Source organism: Neodiprion fabricii, chromosome 1 (genome assembly GCF_021155785.1).
Source record: "Neodiprion fabricii isolate iyNeoFabr1 chromosome 1, iyNeoFabr1.1, whole genome shotgun sequence".
Taxonomy (NCBI): Eukaryota; Metazoa; Arthropoda; class Insecta; order Hymenoptera; family Diprionidae; genus Neodiprion; species Neodiprion fabricii.
Window position 1 is genome coordinate 35757533 of NC_060239.1, and position 20006 is coordinate 35777538.

At 42.4% G+C, this 20006-nt stretch overlaps 5 protein-coding genes across 7 annotated transcripts; 2 read left to right on the forward strand and 3 right to left on the reverse strand.

Annotated features, from left to right (window-relative positions):
• Positions 1–192: 192 nt before the first annotated feature.
• LOC124178631 (26S proteasome regulatory subunit 7) lies at positions 193–2382 on the forward strand. The gene is made up of 6 exons (XM_046562121.1): positions 193–403; positions 503–540; positions 631–1113; positions 1353–1517; positions 1593–1759; positions 1866–2382. The coding sequence occupies exons 1-6, from the start codon at positions 331–333 to the stop codon at positions 2242–2244; spliced, it is 1305 nt and encodes a 434-aa protein (XP_046418077.1). The 5' UTR covers positions 193–330; the 3' UTR covers positions 2245–2382.
• A 97-nt stretch (positions 2383–2479) lies between these two features.
• On the reverse strand, positions 2480–5454 carry LOC124187905 (sodium- and chloride-dependent betaine transporter-like). Its single transcript, XM_046580088.1, has 12 exons — positions 5368–5454; positions 5121–5250; positions 4852–4983; positions 4557–4785; positions 4282–4417; positions 4062–4193; positions 3729–3957; positions 3506–3618; positions 3299–3427; positions 3037–3234; positions 2802–2972; positions 2480–2713 (listed from the first exon to the last, which is right to left on the reverse strand). Exons 1-12 carry the CDS (start codon positions 5452–5454, stop codon positions 2480–2482), a joined length of 1920 nt encoding a protein of 639 aa, XP_046436044.1.
• A 134-nt stretch (positions 5455–5588) lies between these two features.
• On the reverse strand, positions 5589–8429 carry LOC124178621 (cytochrome P450 302a1, mitochondrial). The gene is made up of 8 exons (XM_046562111.1): positions 7941–8429; positions 7379–7628; positions 7067–7242; positions 6760–6964; positions 6514–6676; positions 6189–6437; positions 5876–6088; positions 5589–5800 (listed from the first exon to the last, which is right to left on the reverse strand). Exons 1-8 carry the CDS (start codon positions 8110–8112, stop codon positions 5690–5692), a joined length of 1539 nt encoding a protein of 512 aa, XP_046418067.1. The 5' UTR covers positions 8113–8429; the 3' UTR covers positions 5589–5689.
• Positions 8430–10926: 2497 nt separating this feature from the next.
• LOC124174381 (venom protease-like) lies at positions 10927–16321 on the reverse strand. 3 transcript variants are annotated; one of them, XM_046553480.1, is made up of 8 exons: positions 15921–16321; positions 13957–14601; positions 13378–13643; positions 12775–12875; positions 12548–12654; positions 12156–12418; positions 11909–12087; positions 10927–11409 (listed from the first exon to the last, which is right to left on the reverse strand). In XM_046553480.1, exons 2-8 carry the CDS (start codon positions 14217–14219, stop codon positions 11257–11259), a joined length of 1332 nt encoding a protein of 443 aa, XP_046409436.1. In that variant the 5' UTR covers positions 14220–14601; positions 15921–16321; the 3' UTR covers positions 10927–11256. The 3 variants fall into 3 exon arrangements, with proteins under 3 accessions (XP_046409436.1, XP_046409437.1, XP_046409438.1); XM_046553481.1 differs by having other exon boundaries at positions 15857–16321; XM_046553482.1 differs by having other exon boundaries at positions 13378–13640; positions 13957–16321.
• Positions 16322–17226: 905 nt separating this feature from the next.
• Positions 17227–19717, forward strand: LOC124174383 (retinol dehydrogenase 12-like). The gene is made up of 6 exons (XM_046553486.1): positions 17227–17367; positions 17526–17607; positions 17920–18236; positions 18420–18539; positions 18625–18838; positions 18935–19717. The coding sequence occupies exons 1-6, from the start codon at positions 17250–17252 to the stop codon at positions 19134–19136; spliced, it is 1053 nt and encodes a 350-aa protein (XP_046409442.1). The 5' UTR covers positions 17227–17249; the 3' UTR covers positions 19137–19717.
• The last annotated feature ends 289 nt before the right edge of the window (positions 19718–20006 follow it).

A 20006-nucleotide genomic window follows, 5' to 3' on the forward strand; every position in this document is an offset into this window, starting at 1 on the left:
ATCACCATTTTTCGCGGTTGGTCGTGATTCCAACGAATTCGAACCGCTGATGGTAACATAGGTACAAATTGGGACTAGTTTTCAATACTGCTGCTTCTATCTGGCGGCAAAATAAAATACTACTTGAACGAAGCCTATCCATTTTGATGATTCGCCTTCGCCATCTATGCACACGTAAAAAATTTCATGCCCATCTGTCACGAACGGTAATTCTGCTTGTAATACAGATTGATCCTAACCTAACCTAGTCGACCGACCGTTTGTCATTCTGAAATTTACGAAGTGTAACATATTATAATTCCGGAGTATTGATAATAAAATCAATAAAAAATGCCGGACCATCTAGGAGACGATATGCGTAAGGTGAAACCGGAGAAAGAGAAGGAAGAAAAGGAAATAAAATGTGAGAATCCCGCCAGGGAAACTTTCGCTTGATTCGAAATATCGATGCTCTATTACACGGCATTTTATTCGGTTATTGAATTGTATTTTACTGTTTCAGCTCTTGACGAGGGAGATATCGCATTACTTAAAACATACGTAAGTTTGTAAATATTGCGATAGAAACACTTGTGTTGAAACACATCGCAAAATTATATTCAACCTGATTCACTCTCTTTCCTGTTTCAGGGCCAGGGACAATACACAAAGAGCATAAAAGTCGTCGAGGAAGACATTCAGACAATAATAAAGCGCGTAAATGAATTGACGGGCATCAAAGAGTCGGACACGGGACTGGCGCCGCCTGCGCTCTGGGATTTGGCAGCGGACAAACAGACGCTGCAGAATGAGCAGCCGCTGCAAGTAGCGAGATGCACCAAAATCATAAATGCCGACTCGGATGATCCCAAGTACATAATAAACGTGAAGCAATTCGCAAAGTTCGTCGTAGATCTAGCCGACTCTGTCGCCCCCACGGATATAGAAGAGGGAATGCGCGTCGGTGTCGACCGCAATAAGTACCAAATCCACATTCCTCTGCCTCCGAAGATCGATCCCACCGTCACCATGATGCAAGTAGAGGAAAAACCTGATGTCACCTACAGCGATGTGGGAGGATGCAAAGAGCAGATTGAGAAGCTTAGAGAAGTTGTTGAAACGCCACTTTTACATGTACGAACAAATTTTGTCAATAATTCATAATCGCGGAGACAACTGTTAGTAACAAATATGGATATTTGTTACTTTTTGTTCAATAATTTTTTATGAAAACTGTCATTTTTCGTTGCACAGTCGTTAACTTTTATGCAAAAACTCGGCGTCACATACTGTCGGGAGTACTTGAGATTGGAAAAAATAGTAACAATTGTCGTTTTTAATGATGATTAATTTTTTCCTCTGTACGTTTCTAGCCTGAGAAATTCGTCAACCTAGGTATCGAGCCACCAAAAGGAGTCTTACTGTTCGGACCACCAGGTACGGGAAAGACGCTATGCGCTCGAGCAGTAGCAAACAGAACCGACGCTTGCTTTATTCGTGTTATCGGTTCTGAATTAGTTCAGAAATACGTTGGAGAGGTATGTAGCAAACAAGGAAAAGCTCTGTTCGTGAAAGAAATATTAATTATAACTCATTGATACTTACCTGAACAGGGTGCTCGAATGGTCAGAGAACTGTTTGAAATGGCGCGTAGCAAGAAAGCTTGTCTAATTTTCTTTGATGAAATTGACGCGATCGGTGGTGCAAGGTTTGACGATGGCGCCGGTGGAGACAATGAGGTACAGCGTACTATGCTCGAGTTGATCAACCAGTTGGACGGGTGAGTTTTAGAAATACTATAAATAGAAGTGTCTTTAGATAATGCATAACCAATCGTCGCCAGGTTATTGACTACACAGTCCGATATAATGACCACAATTTTCCAGGTTCGATCCGAGAGGTAACATCAAAGTACTGATGGCAACTAACAGACCAGACACTCTAGATCCGGCTTTAATGCGTCCTGGACGTTTGGACCGAAAAGTAGAATTCGGATTGCCTGATCTAGAGGGCCGAACGCATATATTCAAAATTCACGCACGTTCCATGAGCGTCGAAAGAAATATTCGGTTCGAACTACTCGCTCGATTATGTCCAAACAGCACAGGGGCTGAAATTCGCTCAGTTTGTACCGAGGCCGGCATGTTCGCAATCAGAGCGCGTCGCAAGGTAGCAACGGAGAAAGACTTCCTAGAAGCTATTCACAAAGTGATTAAATCGTACGCCAAGTTCTCCGCCACCCCGAGATACATGACCTACAATTAATCTCGCTAGGCTTCAACCATTGTTTGTATCAACAGTTTGGTAAATTTTAACAACTACTCGTGCTTTGAATTTTGCTAATTTATCCAATGCGAATTTTCATTATGATAATTTGTCTTATAAAGAATCATCGTATTGTAATATTGTCGTTATTTAATTGTACCCTCACCTCCTCGATTCACTGATTACCAAGAAACGGAACTTTTTTAGGATTTCAATTGGAGTATCACAGGGCTCTTCAAACGCCGTCTTTTAAGGTTTTCAATCCGTACTGTTTCAGCTTGTTTCTGATAGCTTCCCTCTTTCGGATTTCCGCCTCCATTCGCTTGTTGTCGAGCAGACAGATGTGAGCGCACGGCTTATTCACCTTGTAACGCAATTCTCTCCTGGGATTGAAGCCTCGTCGTGTTACGTTCATCTCCTCGTCGGGGCAGCCCCAGTATTTCGTCGGATAAAATAGTAGCCCCACTGTCTACCTTGTCGCATGCATATAGTAACTAAGAAGCGATCGATCTTATACTGATGATTGATGATTTTCGCTTACTAGAAACATTACTCACATGAGTTCGTACGTGTATGCCGTACGTGATTAGACCAACAATGAGAAGAGGAATTACGAGGCTGATGCAGGAAAGGATCAGGAAAGGCTCAAGCTCCCAAAGTTCGTCATATAGAGTATTTATCCTAGTGGGCAGAGAGAAGAAGACTGCGAGGTGGTAGATCGTGTAGTACTGGAATTGAACAAGTATTTAGAAATCACCTCGTGTACATGGACAAAAAGCAAGATTCACTAACCGTGGCAATCAGCGGCGTCAAATAGAACATGGCCTTCATGAGAAGATTCGGTTCGAATTTGTACATGAATTGTATATCGTCGCAGAGCCGTGTTACGGAGTAAGAAAATAGGATAAGCGAAGTCATGATCGCAAGGATCAACAGGGTCACCAAGGTTCCAACAAAGTCGAGAAAATCGTTGATAAATATTCCTCCAACCTGAAGAGGGTGTCGGATTGAGAAAAAAATTTCATCTCCAGGACTGTTAAACCGCATTTTATACCTTTGTCGTGAAAATAAGGCTAACTGCAAAACAGGAAAGCGTCACTATGCTGACAAGATATGACCGGTACGATTTTACAGATGGAAAAGCTTCCAAGAAAGAATTGACCGTTGCGGTGAAGACTATGGTCTGAAATCGAAAAGGTATCATTTGTCGGCGAAAACACTGAACAGTTCGGTTGCATGGACATACATAATAAAGCCTCACCATCTCCATGACTCCCTTTATAAAAAAAATCAAAAAAACCGCAACGATCCAAAGCTTTGCCATCGGCAGCAAGGATAATTGAGTTGGGATAAAAGCCGTGACGACCACCTCGTCTGCAACAAAAAAACCAGGCTAATTGTTGTCTCGAGTTGACTCGAGGTGAAAAACTAAAAGCAACCGAAGTCAACGCAACGCCGGTATAAAGAATAATTATTCAACGAACGTGGCCAGGTGAAGCAGCTCGTATCAAGGCCCTGATTATCAGCCATTGACCCATAACAGGAAAAGACATAATAGATTCCAAGGTACTGCAGTATGCTGGCAAGAAAGCCAACCAGAAGGACGTCTGTGTCGGGCATGGAGTTATCTGGGCCGTAGCTTCCCAGTTGTATGACGGTACCCTCGCATATGTGCGACATGAGAATAGCGTGAGTGAATGCTTTGACCCAGATCTGAAGTCCAAGAGTGAAGCAGGTTTCAGCGCACCAGTAAAAAATGGGTTAAATCAAAGAGTTAAAAAGCTTAGGAGACATCGTGATGTCAACTTAATGCTCACTTTGTAATTGAACAAGCCACTGAAGTCCAGCATGAGAAGGGTGCCTTTTTCCGAGTAACCCTCGCTCGCCCAATCTATTAGTAGCATCAGGAAGTAGATGGTCGTTACGGAATAAGCGAGCTTAGCAAACATCTGGGAAAGAATGAATCAAAGTCAATTTCTTCTTCCGTAATGATTTGGAATGAGATGCAGTGAATGAGTAATAAGCAAGGCCTTGTACTCCTTTGAACGATCCGAAGTCACGAGTGGTCAGAATACCGACGATTACCCAGACCAGCGCTGAGGCCGCTACCCATTTTGAGTTTACCGGACCGATACCGTCGGGTTTTTCATCCGGTCGCCAGAGGTTCGACACGCTGCAGACCAAAGTATCGAAGGGTTCTTTAACGCCCTAGTATTAAGCAGATGGAATGCATTTAGGAATGAGCGAAGGGGATGAACTATGTGTTCGCCACTCTTTGGTGAACACCTTACGGCTACCGAACTGGAGCTCACCGATAGTACTGAGCGATTCCTGGATAATAGGTGTTGTTGCAATCGACATTTTTGGGTTTTGAACTGAGCTCGAAGCAGGGTGGCAAGTTTTCAGACTCGTAGGTACAATCGGTCCAGTAATTTTCCGGCATGAAGGGTATCAGGATGGATTGTAGGACGAGTTGACCGGTTAACGCACTCCAGTAAATACAGGTGTATAAAGAAAAGGCCATCATGCTCGCGCCAATGCCTGTAAATTATTCGCGAAAATTTGGAGTTGTTGGTATCACGTAATCCGTGAAGCGAAAATCCTTACCGTAACCGATTGGAAAGATGTTCCATATCTTTATGTAGCCAAACTTTGAATAGTATCCAAGGAACAGATGTTGACATTGAAGCGGCGCTATCACGATGTGGTGAATTCCGTAGTAGAGTATCAGAAACGATACTGTAACGTAACCCGAGAACCAAAATAACGTTGGCAATGTGTCCCTCAAGGAGAATTAAATCGGAATCAATTTCTGCGTCGTATTTCGAAACGGGTTTCTCACTTTTGGAGTTCAGTTTCTTACTCTGAGTACGTACTTCCGTTATACTGAGCGGACTTTGTCACGGTAACGATGAAATTGTTATTTCCCGACTGCAGAATGAAGAGGATAGCCAGATACTCCAGGCGATTTCGAAATACCTTGTTCTCATCCCACCGCCGATTCTCCTGAAGATGAAAAGACACTCGAATTAAAGATTCACGTAGCGGTTAGGGTGTAATCGGTCAATTCTAGCTTAAATCTAGGAAATCGATCGAGATAATAACAGAGTGTTTATGTCCGACAGATTCCACGTCGCTTATGGATTCGTGTTTCCGTTCTTCTTCGTCTTCGGCGATCTTGTCGTTTTCGTCATTCCTTTTCGCAATCATCGCTGTTAATATGGACAATTTTTACCTCACCTGTCAAGATTCGATCTCGACATTCGGACTGAAACCAAATCGCTACTGTTTCAAAAGTGGCGAATCGAGGAACGGGTGATGAAACATTAGAAAAACAATGTGAATATGCTCTGGCATAATATGCGAAAGATTTTTTTCTTCAAATTTCGAACGAAAATAGATGAAGATCAGTTACAAAATCTGATTTTCCCAGACCGAATTAGCCTTATTTTCTACGGCTAAAGTTCAGTTTTATTGGCACGTTGGGTACGTTAATGAGCAGCGAAACCCAGTCCAACAGTTTTCCTTCCCACGAGAATTTCAAGTCCCGACAGATCTGAAGAAGAAGGATGAGCATGACTTTGTCTTCCGGAACCAAGGATCTAAAAATACTATCAAACTTTCAACACACCCTCAGCAAGAATATTTGAATATTCTGCTCTGCCAATCGTCTCGCGATACATGATCGAGGACCGTGGCCAAACGGAATAACCAAAAAGGGGTTGAAAGGTGCATCCGATGACGCTTCGCCCTCCCGAATCCATCGTTCGGGTTTGAACTTGATCGGATCGTTGAAATTTTCCTCAAGTCTGCATATCACTTGGTTCTGAGTCACGATAACGGTCTAAAAAAAATCGGTGTTCACAGATAAACGTCGTGCGACAGTCGGTCTTGGGTAGTTTCACGCAGCTAAGCCAACGAATGATCGAACTCCTTTTACTTACACCTTCCGGCACGTGATACCCGTTCAGAACTGCGTCCGTTTGCAGAATCCTTCCAACACCAACGGAAATCGGATTCATCCTGAATGTCTCCTTGATCACTGCCTTGGTGTAAGTCGCGTTGTTCAGCACATCGCCGTCGATCGGTTTGTCCGTCGTCGGCAACAAGTTGATCGATTCTCTGTGCAGCTTCTCTTGAACTTCGGGATTTTTGGCCAGATGATAAAGCACAAAGGACGTGCTATTCGCCAGCTGAAATAACCCGTAAAAAATTAAGGAAACAGTCGTATCGGTTGTTGCAGTCCGCAAGTTTTTGATTATTCTTCACCGTGTCCATTCCCGCAAGGAGCATGTCGCACGCCATTCCGATTACATCTTTCTCGTCGATGTTCGGATTGCTCAGGTACATTTCGAGCAGTGATTGCTTCTCGGTTGGTGAGCTCGTCTGTTTCATCGATTCAATTTTCCTGCTCACCATGTCCACAGCGACTCTTTGCAAAAAAAAAAAGAAAAAATGGAACATTAACTGGTGCAACTAGAACGAAGGTGGTCTCTGTTATCTTAGCGCGCTTACTCCTCCATGAAGCTTTGGGCTTTGCACAATTTCCGGTACATCGGCGTATCGAAGAACCTCCACAGCTGCGGCCCGTTGTCCAACTTTAAGATAGTAGTATTCGTGGAATTGGCCGCGTCTATTAGTCTCGAACTTCGCGAATCACTGTGCAATTCATCGGGCGAAAAGCTGTGCAGTCTAACGTCAAAGGCCACGAGACACGTTACTGGAAATTAACGACAGGTCATTTTTCATCGCACACTCAATAGTTGGATCGCGTTTTTCTTAATTTTACGTTATCTTTGTTTGAAATTCCAATTCCCATTACATTCCAAGTACAATCTCGACAACACAGGTAGAAAATCTTCATGCTTCGCCTGCGTACTGAACTGGATAAATTCGCCGATCACCTCGTCCGTCTCTGGCAAATAACTTCGAACGTTTTGAGGCCGACTCAAACCCTTTTGAAATTCCCGTCGAATCCTCCACCAGTCTGATCCATTACTGGAGGGGGAAAAAAAAAGAAAATTCTTACGATTCTGCGTCTCATTGTCATTCTGATAGAAATTTGAGTAAACTTAATTTATACAGTGTTCCCAATTCACAGATGTCGAAACGCTTATTTCATGTTTTTACATACGTAGGCAGAAGACCGCCAGTATTGTAAATGGCGGGTCTGTCGGTGCGGTATTTTTCCAGTGCAAGATGACTCCTTCGTTTCGGATACAAGCCTCGTTCGCGACTCTCCACGCGAAATATTTCCTCTATATCTTCAGGGCGAAAGACCCAGAGGACGTTAACTCCCGGTATAATCTCTTCACGAACCAGCGGACCGTACTGCTTCAATTTCTTCGCACCGTTCTCGTGGAGTTTCTCAAAATTGTATTTTCCTATCGAATCGATGAAAATTTTTATGACCAGAGAAACTCTCAAGCATCAATCGATTTGCTAGGCTTATTTCGCATCCACGGTCGTGAGTGAAAACGGCTTAAGGTACCAGCTTAAATGTAACTCGCTCTAAATTTATATTTTTGTTTGTAAACAGAGATTATAATTTGCCGAGATCTTGGAGTGAATCAGCTACGATGTACCATTCGTTAATGGATTATTATATTATCATCCGCGATCAAACGGTGCCGAATTCAGCACACAATGAGAATAATAATTGTATACCTGATATTCTTAATAAAGTTTATACTGACCAAAATACGGCAAATAGTGATACAGGGTTCCAATTACAGGGAAAGATCTCGGCCCCGGAATATCCTTGAAGGGTTTGACATCCTGCGCTGTTTTTACTCCGCTTTGAAATCGTTTTATCAATCGCAACGGTCTCAGGGCACGAGCGTGAAGCATTTTAAACCGTAACTTCATGCCTACTTTACTCGACGCACTATTTTTCTAAAATAACAACCTTTGTGTCACGATGTAAGTCGAAAACTAAGAGCTGTTCAAATTATTGGACGTTCTGTCGACGGCTTCTTGCAGGTATCTCGTCGCCCATCTTTGCTGTCGCTTCCCATCCTCTCTCCGTCTCTTTCGTCTCCTTCTTTCTTGCAGAAGCGATCAAGCTAGCCTTTTCCTTCCCCTGGATCGTCTTATTCATATAATCCGTGTGCCCCAAGCCGATAGAATTTCAAATACCATGCATTAATTTGATCCGAGGTAAGATTGTTTAGTGCTGAGTAACCGCCATGTGCGATAAACAGTTTTACTTAGGTCGAAATAAGATTCTAGCTGCGGAATAATCAAAGCGTAAATTCCGCTTACACGATCACTGAAGGTTTTAAACCGGTTCTGGGCTTCGGCAGTTCATATCGGTTATAAAAACAAAGAAAGCATTTTATATGTAGAGTGCATTACACAACTCTATAAATTGTAAATTTCACCATTCAGAAGTCATACTTATTACAATCTGGGGCTTTGCATGTGAACTCGGCCACCTCTGCACCTTGACAACTTCAAGATTGAGCGGACCTGCCGTGATTTTTTGAAAAAAATTTCAAGACCCCGTACCGAAGATCTCATTAGCGAAAGTTTTGGGGTCGAAGAAATTGAAAAATTCCTGATCAATGTCATCTTGGAATCGGAACGTTATATCAACAAAAAGAAAGTGGTCGATTATGATCCGTCTTGAATCGTACTGTTTGCAAAAGAAACATATTAATTGCCTTTCTTCGGATAGAAGGTCAAACAAAATGTGACCATTCAGTAGATTGGGGGTGTCCATTAATTACGTGAAGTGTTTCTTTTTTATTTAAATTGAAACCCCCTGATCCTTGATGAGATTTGGTCGACTCCTTCCCCCTTATTTTGAGCTCACGTAATTAATGAACTCATGTAATTCGCATTCCGAAATGTTTGTTGATCTTCTCGAGCCAGATTCATTCGTTTTCTGAAACGTGACCACGAACCAGTTTCCAATGCTATTAAAATCATCCATCACGAACCTAAGCATGTCCTTGAAAATTTACAGAGAATCGGTCAAGATTAATTTGCCGATGTGAAATAAATGAAAACACCCCGATAAATTTTCACATGACGCGAAAGTAAAGAAACGGCATGCTTTCTACGAATTTTCTATTGCGATTTCGTAGAAGGCCATCATCGTCTGCAGGATCACGTTCACCTCGATTGTCTGGTGGAGAACGATTCTGCGGAAGACGGACTGCCAACTACTTTACCGAATGCAGGATCTTTTTCTCAGAGAAATCATGGCCATGTGAAAGTGCACACCAATCTCGGCAATGAGAGCTATACTAGGACCATCGCACTGTCCTTGTCACTGCAGGTCAGGCCGGACCCAATAAAGATCATATCTAGACTCTGCTTCGATGGGTGCTAGAAGACAGATAGCAAAGTGCAGTGACTTTTTCGGACAAATTAGAGAAGCTCTAGGCTAAGCCGCTATGCAGCTTGAGGCCGACAAGTTGCGGTTAAGATTAGTACGTCCTGTTTACATGCAGAAAAATATTTCCGAAACTCGATATCGACGTCGACAATTTGAAAGGCCTAATGACCCGCTGGCATTGTTTACCAAGCAGTGAAGAGCGATTAACCGTGAAGTCGGTGGCTAGAAACTAAAATCCAGTGCCTGCGGCTTTGCGCAGATTCCTTTCTCCCCCCCAGAGGTCTTCTTGACAAACACTTGATCCTTCCGCCCGTACGATGAGACGCAGACACTTGTCGTTCGTAACTGAGTTCTGAAGTGCAGCAGATTGCCGTTGGCGATGGCCGATTTATCTTGAACCTCTATTGGCTTGGTCCCTGGACTTTATACCGTAGTCAACGAATAAACTATCGCGAGCACTAACGATCCTGTGCCGACCACCTGAGCTTAAAAAATCTTCATTGCCCGCACTATCCGAAGAGTAGTCGAGACAGCCAGGCGTTGATATCGCGTCTGCGAATTTAGTGTGGTCCAAATATGACCAGCCGGTGGTTGCAGTGCTCCGAGTGAGGCATCTTTGTTTTCGTTTCTTAATTCAAGCATCATTCAGAGTCGAAAGGACTGGTCCTTGTTACAGGACCGTTAATGTTTCGTCTCTGACTCACAGGTGTAAGTCTTCCGCCGTAGCGAGGCGTCTAATATCAGGAACCGCGTGTTAATTATCATTGAGACTTTCTCTACTCATGCTTGGTTGAACTTTCATTTTCAAACAGAATTGAATTTCATCAATTTCAAGCAAATAAACGTATAAACTGACCTTGGGGTAGTATTAATATTGTGAGAACTGATCTTCTCACGGAAGGTTTTTCTTTTTCACAGTTTCGACTGGTACCAACGTATTATGAACTCGAGTACCTATAATATTATTATATCTGCAATGACTGCAAAAATACTGTACATAACTTGACTTGCCGTGTTAGGGGAGCAATAAAAATGTTTTGTTACACGATTATTTCTCAAACTATACACGTAAACTTTATCCACCAATAAAATATTTTCTACGCCTACAAACTTGTGAATTTTCGGACCTCAAACGTACATTTTCTTTTTAACAACCTTCGATAATAGCTCTGCTAATGCCATGACTCAGCCTATAAATCACTGTTTGAAGCAAAGCTGCAACTGCCAAAATAAACTAACAATGACAGTCCATTGGCTGCATTTTTTTTTTTTTGTTTTTTTTTTCATGCCTTTCGAACGAAAAGGCTTTAATGGCTTTCTAAATTAGTTTGGAAATTCCTATTTATGCATTGGGGCGAGGAAGGGTTCGTACGGAAATATTTTTTTTGTTTTTTTTTAGAGTTTTCTACCAACGACTAGATTCCGAATTTTCAGGATCTTATTTATTAATGAATTATAAAACACCCGATATTCACAACTCGTAATAAATTAATTACAAATAAATAGATATAAATACTGCCAAAAGTTAGTGAGATACCGAAAACTAAAAGTGAGATTTAAAAATTGCGTATTATTTACGGCGCAATTTTCTGAGCATTTTAGTTACCGAGATCAGTCAAGTTTCGGATTGTTTAACCTTTAAATTATAATCTAAGATTAAAACCACTCTACAAGAAGCTGCGAATCCAGTCGGTGTAACGCGAAACCCGCGTATAAATTCCCGGATGATCTCTTTCTCCGCAGCCAAGTCCCGACGATACGATGCCTACGACGATCCGTCTTCTTCCGTCATGCCTGACAATCGGCCCTCCAGAATCCCCCTACAAATAATTTTATTCCGTGTTAACAACGGGATATTACAATTCTTGCGTCGATTTCAATACGCGAGTCAATCTTCACGTTATAATGGGAAAAAAAAAAGAAATTATCTTCGTGCACTCTGTGCGTCGGTTTTATCGACGGAAAATGTTTCAAAAAGACCGGCAACTGTGCAGCGATTTCTCAAACCGAAAACGCTGCAGGTCGTAAATTGACGGGATATTTACAAGTAGACCGCTAAAAAAGTAGGAAAATATTGAAAATTTATATATCTCGACAGCCAATCATTCGATTCTATCGGGGTTCATTTATTTATTTATTCTTTTTCTCATTACACGGTGACTGTTTGAATTTAGAATTTGATATCTAGATCAAAATAATTTTTAATGAAACAAACCCTACTCGAATCGAATAATTTTCTGTCAGGGTATAAAATTGCAAAATTCAAGCACATTGTCAGCCATTGTTTCGCCAGGGCTTAGGTACTGTATGATAACTCACCTGGCACGCATCTCTGCCTCCAAACCTGTCCTTGGCGCACATTTGAGAGTCAATAATACCCCTGGGTAAGGCCCGGATGTTCCGACTGGCCTTCAAAGCATCTCTGTACCTGTCGTTGCACTGAGAGTTGGTGATGACGTTTATCTCCACCTTATGAAGCAAAGGACTGGCTTTACCGTCTGGAGAAAATAATCAGGATTAGAACGTCATTTTCGAAGTTACGGAAGGACGATCAGGATACACTTACCGGACTTGACGACTCCCCATCCGGTCAGCGTGACTGCAGCATTCTCGTACAAATTTCCGTCGTCCGGAGGAAGGCATATCGGTCTGACATACTTGGAGTACCTGACCGGGGTCTTCAGCCTGACAACGGCGATGTCGTCGTAGTGGCGAGGCTTGCTGTAATCCGGGTGAATCGTCGATGACTCGATTCTTAAGTCCTGAGGCTCAGCAGGTTCCGTGTTTGAATTCATGTCCAGCTCGCCGACTCTGACCATGTTGGGCGACCTGCGAATGCAAGATAATGTAAGTACACCGTGGTCGCCTTTGTTCAAAGACGAGAAAAAACGAGGAGACGGCCGAAAGAATAAGCATGACTTTGCAAAAGACAGCCGAAAGTAAAAGCGCAATTCTCACCGTTGCGTAACGCAGTGGGCAGCGGTCAAGACGATTGTTTTGCTGAGTAAAGCTCCGCCGCAAAAGAATTTTGGCTTCCCGGTTGGCTCAGTTTGCCCGATCGCAACCTGCGTCGGAAGAAGAGATTAACGAACTCATTCGTGCGCTATAATTATTCTCAATACGTTTATTTTTGTGGTGAGAATTTTTTTTTTTTTTTAAACAACCACAAAATTTTACGTGTTTACCATCCATGGAGACGACGCGGCTGTTTGAACGGGCGTGCCGTAGAAAATTCGCTCCGCCACCTTGTCGTTTGTTTCTTCCGCCAAAACGCCGCATTCCGCATCTACGGGAAGTGAGAATGTGGTGTGAGCGTAATTGCAATTAGTCATTTTTATCATATCAGCCGAATGTCGCGACCGTTTATTACACACAAACGAACGTACTGCTCGGTCAGGAAACCACAGGATTGATATTCTATTACGGTCAAGGGTCACGGATGTATAAATTCAAGGTTTTACGATTTTCTCCTTTTTTTGGACTGATAATGATAAGCAGCTTGTGTCGTTGCATTCGTGGCGGTGAAACGTATTCGATTAAACCAACCAACTTCCTTGATTCTTGAACAAGATCCCGTCGCGCGTATCCGATTTAAAACAAATTATACTTTTATCCTGACAGTTTTATGCAGGCGAAATTTTTCCTCGTAACGCTACGTAATGAAGACAGGATCAATGACAGGATACAGCTTAATACATTTCACAATCGGTGTGCCGACGTGACGTAAAATCCAATCCTCAAGACAGGATGAAACGTTGAAACGATCGAATGAATTACCAATTTCTTACCGTCACTGTCGAATGCACCTCTCGAGCCTATGTTTTCGATTATTACGGAATCGTCATCGTAGTCACGGCCAAAATCATGCTTAGTCCTGTCACCCGCATGTCGCCCATCTTTCATCCACGGCGTTTCCCAGTCATAGTACTCCTGCCTCCAGCCACGATGGTCGTGATTGAAATACTCTATCGAGGATTCGTAGTCATCATCGTCGTAGTATGACTGATACTCTCGCTTAAGTCTCCGTACCAATCCCCCCATAAGACGATCACTGCTAAACGTCAGAGCGTTAAAACCACATCCGCAAGGAGGAGGAAAATCTATTTGCCACATTCCAAGCCGATGAAAATCACCGTAGACCAAATTATTCTCAATAACTTTGACTCGAAATCAGTCAAATTTCTACCGACAGCATAACACCATAACACCATAAACCAATTTGTGCTAATTGTTCCTTGCAAAAACGCCTGTATCGATCGGATTTTTACAAGGAAGTCACGAATTGTTTCACCGCATTATTTTTTACTTTTATTATTTGTTACAATGAATTTCAACCAGCCAGGCACGTGACTCACTCGACTCCTTACCGTTTTTTCAAGCAGCACACGTGAGTCGGTTTGCCTTCCCATTTGCAGAATTTTTGGTCAGCCGGTCGCCTTTTGTCCATGCAATCTTCGGTTCTGACGCACTGGAAATTCGCAGCCGGGATGCTGGAGCAGTTTTCCAGTTGAATCGGCACCACTTCCGACGATGTTTCCACCACGTTCGAATTCTTGAGTCCGTTTGACAGGCCGAAAACGGAGATGGCGAGAAAACCGATCCCGGCGAGAAATAAGGGTCGAAGGTCCATCGTCGCCTATGTCACGTCGCGCACTATTATTTTGGGCAAATCCAAAGCCGAGTTCGCGATTAAACTTTAAATTTGCCGACTGATTTCGGAAGGAAGGGGAAAATCCACAAGCTCCGACCGACTTTCGTTGTTTTCCTGGTGGTTCTGAGCAATGACCAAGGCTGGAATGACTTCGAGAGCGTTCGTTTGCCGGTCTTTAAGTAAATTACGGGGGACGTCGAAGAGTGGATATCTGCTACTCGGATGTGTCATCGGCCCATCCGTTTACGGGACTTTCCCCATTGCCAGCGGGAATCCTAGGCTACCAGGTTCTGTGGGTTTTCAAAATTCCCTGGCTTTTCTGACCTCGAATAGGACTCCATGACGCCCATAGATCGTGGACCTTGTTTTTTACAGGGAAAGTTTGACTTGGCAGTCATGTCGAACCAAGTGACTACCTGCCTTACGATTATTGCTAAATTACAATATCAGAAAACTCAAATTCTGTAAACTTTTTCACAGGTTTTGGCATTTTCGGCAGAATCGAGATTTCTCATTTTTACTGATAATTTTCTTCTCTAAACGTCAAATCTGCGCATTTTGTATACATTTTTTACAAAATTTATGCGTGCCAAAAACCCGCCACAATTTGGTAATTTGATTTACATTTAATTGCATCTATTATTTTCAATGACCAAGCTCGCAACGTTTAGACTTACTTACTTATTTACATTTTATCAACAATGTAATTAACTCCTCAAATTTGGATGCACAAGTTATACGGAAATGCTTATGATACCTATAACGTTATAAGTACGTGTACAGGCAATGGTGTGAATCTAATATTTTTATGTGGAAAATGATGCGCAATTTCAAAATTCCCATGACAATTATTTTACGCATTTTGATCACATTGTGGAAATGATGACGAGAAAATATATTCGCGTATGACTATATATTTCTTCTATCGATTATTGTCGAATAGATATTATCAGTTATTTGAAACAACTAGTAGGATATAATAAATCAAATCTAGTCCGTAAACACGTTCGTCTGACAAAAGTTATAACGTGGATTGAGGAAAAAAAACGCAACGGTCAATGTCGCAATAACTTGGTAACCCCCGTTCGGAAATAATAGTAAAAAAAACCCTAAAAATGTCGGATTTTACCTACTGATTATAAAATACCTGTCCAATTAACATTCTTCTTTATTCGGACGGCATAATAATAATTGCAGCATCATTCCACGGCTATGCTAATGATCCAGAATTATAATCTATGTCAATAATGTATGAGCTCTTAAGTTTTTACAAATATGAAGATTAAGCGTTAAAGACAACGTCGGATTTTTACCTATATTTTCGTAATGCGAACCGTTTATGTATGAATTTCATCGGATTGCACAAATGATGAAACATATTGCGCGAGTACAAAACGTAATACATGTAAATACAATATTACAGTTTAAACGGGTAAATTCGTTCGGGATGTGTAATCGTGAAAAACTCCGGATGACAATAAAGGAAAATCGACTCTATATTGCGAGTCGGCGAAAGTCAGTATTTCCTGATTCGTTATATACGAGTATTGAGCATTATTTTCAAGTATTCCGTGTTACTACGGAAATACTCGTGCATGGATGGTTTCAGATCTTACCTGCGATTTTAAGGAAATCTCTATGATTTACATCATTAAACCGCAGTTTTGGGCAGAAACTCACTTGATTTAAAGGGCCTTGTTGTAATCGTTTCCTCACTTTCACGATTTTTTCCACGTCATTTCTGAAGCTCCAGGATGTTTGACGGATCCTGTGATATATGTGGTTCCGTTTCATGGAATTTGCCGACGAGAAAACACCGTTGATTTTCCGGGATCGTTTTTTACGCAAAACGATTCCGGATGAATGAAACATTCCTAACCGTTCCCACATGACGTAAAATTCAGAATCTGCGAGTACCGCGCTCAGCTCGGTGCCGGGACTTATCAGTTCCGGTTTCGCTTTCCTCTTCTCTCTCATTTTCGTTATTACGTCCAAATGGAGGGAGCTGCGTGCTCTCATGTCTCGAAGCAGATCTGCTCGAGTGTGGCGATAATCTGGTGATTAATTTCGTTTGAAATTCCCGCACGCGTCAACGTCTTCGACTGACGTTTGGCACCGCCGTTTAAACCGCAACATTTATAAATTTCCCACTCCTTCCAAACAGTCTGCGAAATAAGTGGGCGTATGAGGATTACGTCTAACCAAGCGTCAAAAGTTGATAGTATTCTTGTCCACGCGCGTAAGATACTCGTCGACTTCACACGTCCACAAATTTACCACTCGAGTTCCGGAGAATTTTATTTATAACATCTTTCGATATCGTCTCTTTCTTTTCCCCGGGCAATTACGTAAGCCGTTTTATTATTTCCCTTGTGATAGGGGGAGTACCTGCTGGAAAGTTGCAGTTGTGAAATATTTACCCATCACATCGGATAAGCGGGATTCTACAAAAAAAAACCGCAGGCGAATTAGGTGAAAATACTTGCAAAGATAGGACGAATGAATAACGACGTGATTAGTTTCCCAAAGTGTAGAAGCAGATCTGCACAAATTTGAATTCACGCTGATCGGTATTCAACCGCATGCAATTGATTCGAAATATATGGAAAGTGCGACGACCTTCCAATGACTATAATACTCAGTGTTTACATTCGGCATGAGAAATTGCCGGCTGCTGTCCACGTGCTCCGGCTGAATTCCTGCTAGTCTATTTTAATACGTATTTTTATCTCGAAACTCGCGCGATAAGATACTACGTAATTCCGTGCTACCGCCTTGCAAGAAACTGACGCCAGCGCCCATCGCAGTTTACAAGTTTGCCTCGAACCGTGGTTACCGATGGATGTTGAACAAGTTTGGAGACATTGCTCGCCGGTGACTGCGGGCTGACGGTAAAATACGTCGAGCGGAAACGTTCAAGCTGGAAAAGTCGAGCGGTGACTGTGCCGCGTGTGTTTGTGAAAGGCTTTCACCAACGGTTGCCGTTCTTCGGACAGAGGGTGAACCAAAATGTGGCCGTTCAGTAGCTCCTGTCGAAGCAAGGCGCGGTTGACTGGAAAAACTGTTATAATAACAGGGGCTAACACAGGCATTGGAAAAGAAACGGCGAGGGATCTTTACTGGCGAGGTGAGGCTTTCTGCGGTTTCCTGTTACTGCTGCTGCTGGAACTGTGATAATCACCGTTTGCGGTGACACCGCAGACTAGAATAACATAATACACACTTCGACTATGTGTAAAATGACATGTCTGGTTATAAGTTCGAATTCGAAATCATTTGTTGCAGGTGCTAAAGTCATCTTGGCCTGCAGAAACGTTGACAAGGCCAACGCCGCTGTGGAGGAACTTAAAGCCGTCCCACCTTCCGAGTACGAACAGAATTTTATGCACGACTCGTGCAAACTAACACACCTCTCAGTATGCGTTTGAACTAAATGTACCGCGGATTTGGAAGATTTTTTTGATCTTCTCGAGCTGGTTTCAATAGTTTTCTGAACCAGTATCCAATGATATTATAATTGTCCATCACAGGTCTCGGCGTTTTCCTGAAAATTCATAGAGAATCGATCAAAAATAATTCGCAGATGCGAGACGAATGAATATATTGAAAACACAAGCGTTCCGCATAAGATACACTTGGATTGAATTTTAAACCGCGGCGTTTCTTCTTCTCATTTCAGTCCAAAACGAGAACAATTCATTGGCGGGCCCGGTGAACTCGTTGTCTGCAAATTGGATCTGACTAGTTTGGCCAGTGTCAGAGAGTTCGCGAGACGCGTATACGAGACGGAGTTGGTCGTCGACGTCCTCATCAACAACGCTGGGGTTATGATGTGCCCGAAAGGGGTCACGGAGGATGGCTTTGAGATACAATTCGGCACCAATCACCTCGGCCACTTCCTATTGACGCTGTTACTCCTGCCATTGATGGTTCCCGATCGGAAAGACTCTGATAACCGTTCTAGGATAATCAACGTTTCGTCCGCGGCTCATGCGCGTGAGAACTCCACACCTAACAATAAGTAAAAATTGCATAAATCAAACATCAACGAGACTTGTTCACGTCGTTGTTCTTTCACGCCTTGACCTTAGACCAGTTCCAAAGCTCTCATTGCGATCGGAACTTATATTCAATCCGAGTTACACCCTAGATTGATAAATTTTTACTCCACCCCCTCAGGAGGTCAACTCGACTTCGAAGATCTAATGTCGGAGAAGTCTTACGCCCCCTTCAAAGCCTACTGCCAAAGCAAGTTGGCCAATGTGTTGTTCACGCGAGAATTGACTCGTCGATTGAGAGGTGAAACTTATTACGAAACGTGGAGAAAATGAGAAATTTTTTCCTGGAGAAAGGGCAGCACTGACCAAGGAACCCTCAATTTCAGAGACGGACATCACCGGTGTCAATGTCTACGCTCTCCATCCAGGAGTCATCGACTCTGAATTAGCCCGCCATTTTCAGCAAACCATCTCCCGAGGTTTGAGATTAGTTTTCGGATTCTTCCGGACGTTCATTAAATCTGTTGAACAGGGTGCGCAGACGACCATTCATTGCGCCGTTGACGAAGCTGCAGCCGAGCAGACGGGACTTTATTACTCGTATTAAACTTAATCAACTTTAATCCCAACTCCAAATCGAACTGATTTCTGTCATTTGTAATTTTTTTTTTTTACAAAAGTTGTTTCTTTTTCCAGAGAGTGTGCGGTACACCAGCCTTCACCCGGCGCATTGGACTATGAAAAGGCCGCCATACTTTGGAAAGAAAGTGTAAAGTTCGTTGGACTTCCTAGCGAGAATCTGGTGGAAATAATGGAGCATGTTACCAAGGAATTTCGTTCTCCCGGTACCGTCGATGAAACCGATAAACTCTCACAGGAACCTTGCACTTCGGAATGAACAACTTGCATCACGTTAGATTAGTTTTGTACCGATCATTTTTATTATAATATCACCTTTGCATAATATCCACCAATAAAATATTTTCTTATTTCCTGTAATTGATTTTGATACTTCAGTTCCGTTTCCAATCATCTATGTTAATATAGCCCTCGAAGATTTTTAGACGGTCCCACTATAATCGTTTACGGTATTTATAGTCGAAGAACGTGACAAAATTTTGTAATTCCGTTGTGTAACGTGGAGTAACGATAATGAAGTAGAAAGTTAGCCATGGCTGATATCAGATTGTCCCAAAGTTTAGACACTGTGCGTAGATAATAAGTCAAGTAAATCGACGTCGATATTACACCGGAAAAACACAGTAAATGTAATCTTACTTTAATTTTAGTCTTGGTGTTGTCGATCAGATCTTCACTTTGCAGTCGCGCACTCATTGTGTTTTTGAAGAAGTTTTGATCGTTTTCGAATTTTGCTGAGGTCAGCTTTGACGAACAACTCTAACCGATCAGCATAAACGATTAATTGTGACGTTGCAAAGCCAATTCTAAGTAAGCCAAGAATAAATGATAAGTACGACTGACTTACTCTCTAATTATTCGATTAGCGGATTGCTAAGGGACGCAGTGCGTGTGCGCTATAGAAAATTCCGATTGGATAATTTGTCAACTGAGCAATTAGGCCTTCCGTCAATGTTTATTAGTGTTATAACCTTCCGCAAGGACAAATCAATGACCGAGAGTCTCGTTACCGCAACCAATCGCGACAACAATATGTAGAGACATCTTATACCCACCTTGTAAACACTATCATCGATGTTACGAAGGGGGTCACTGATCAAGAAACCGGTAATTTCATTCGTCACTGGGA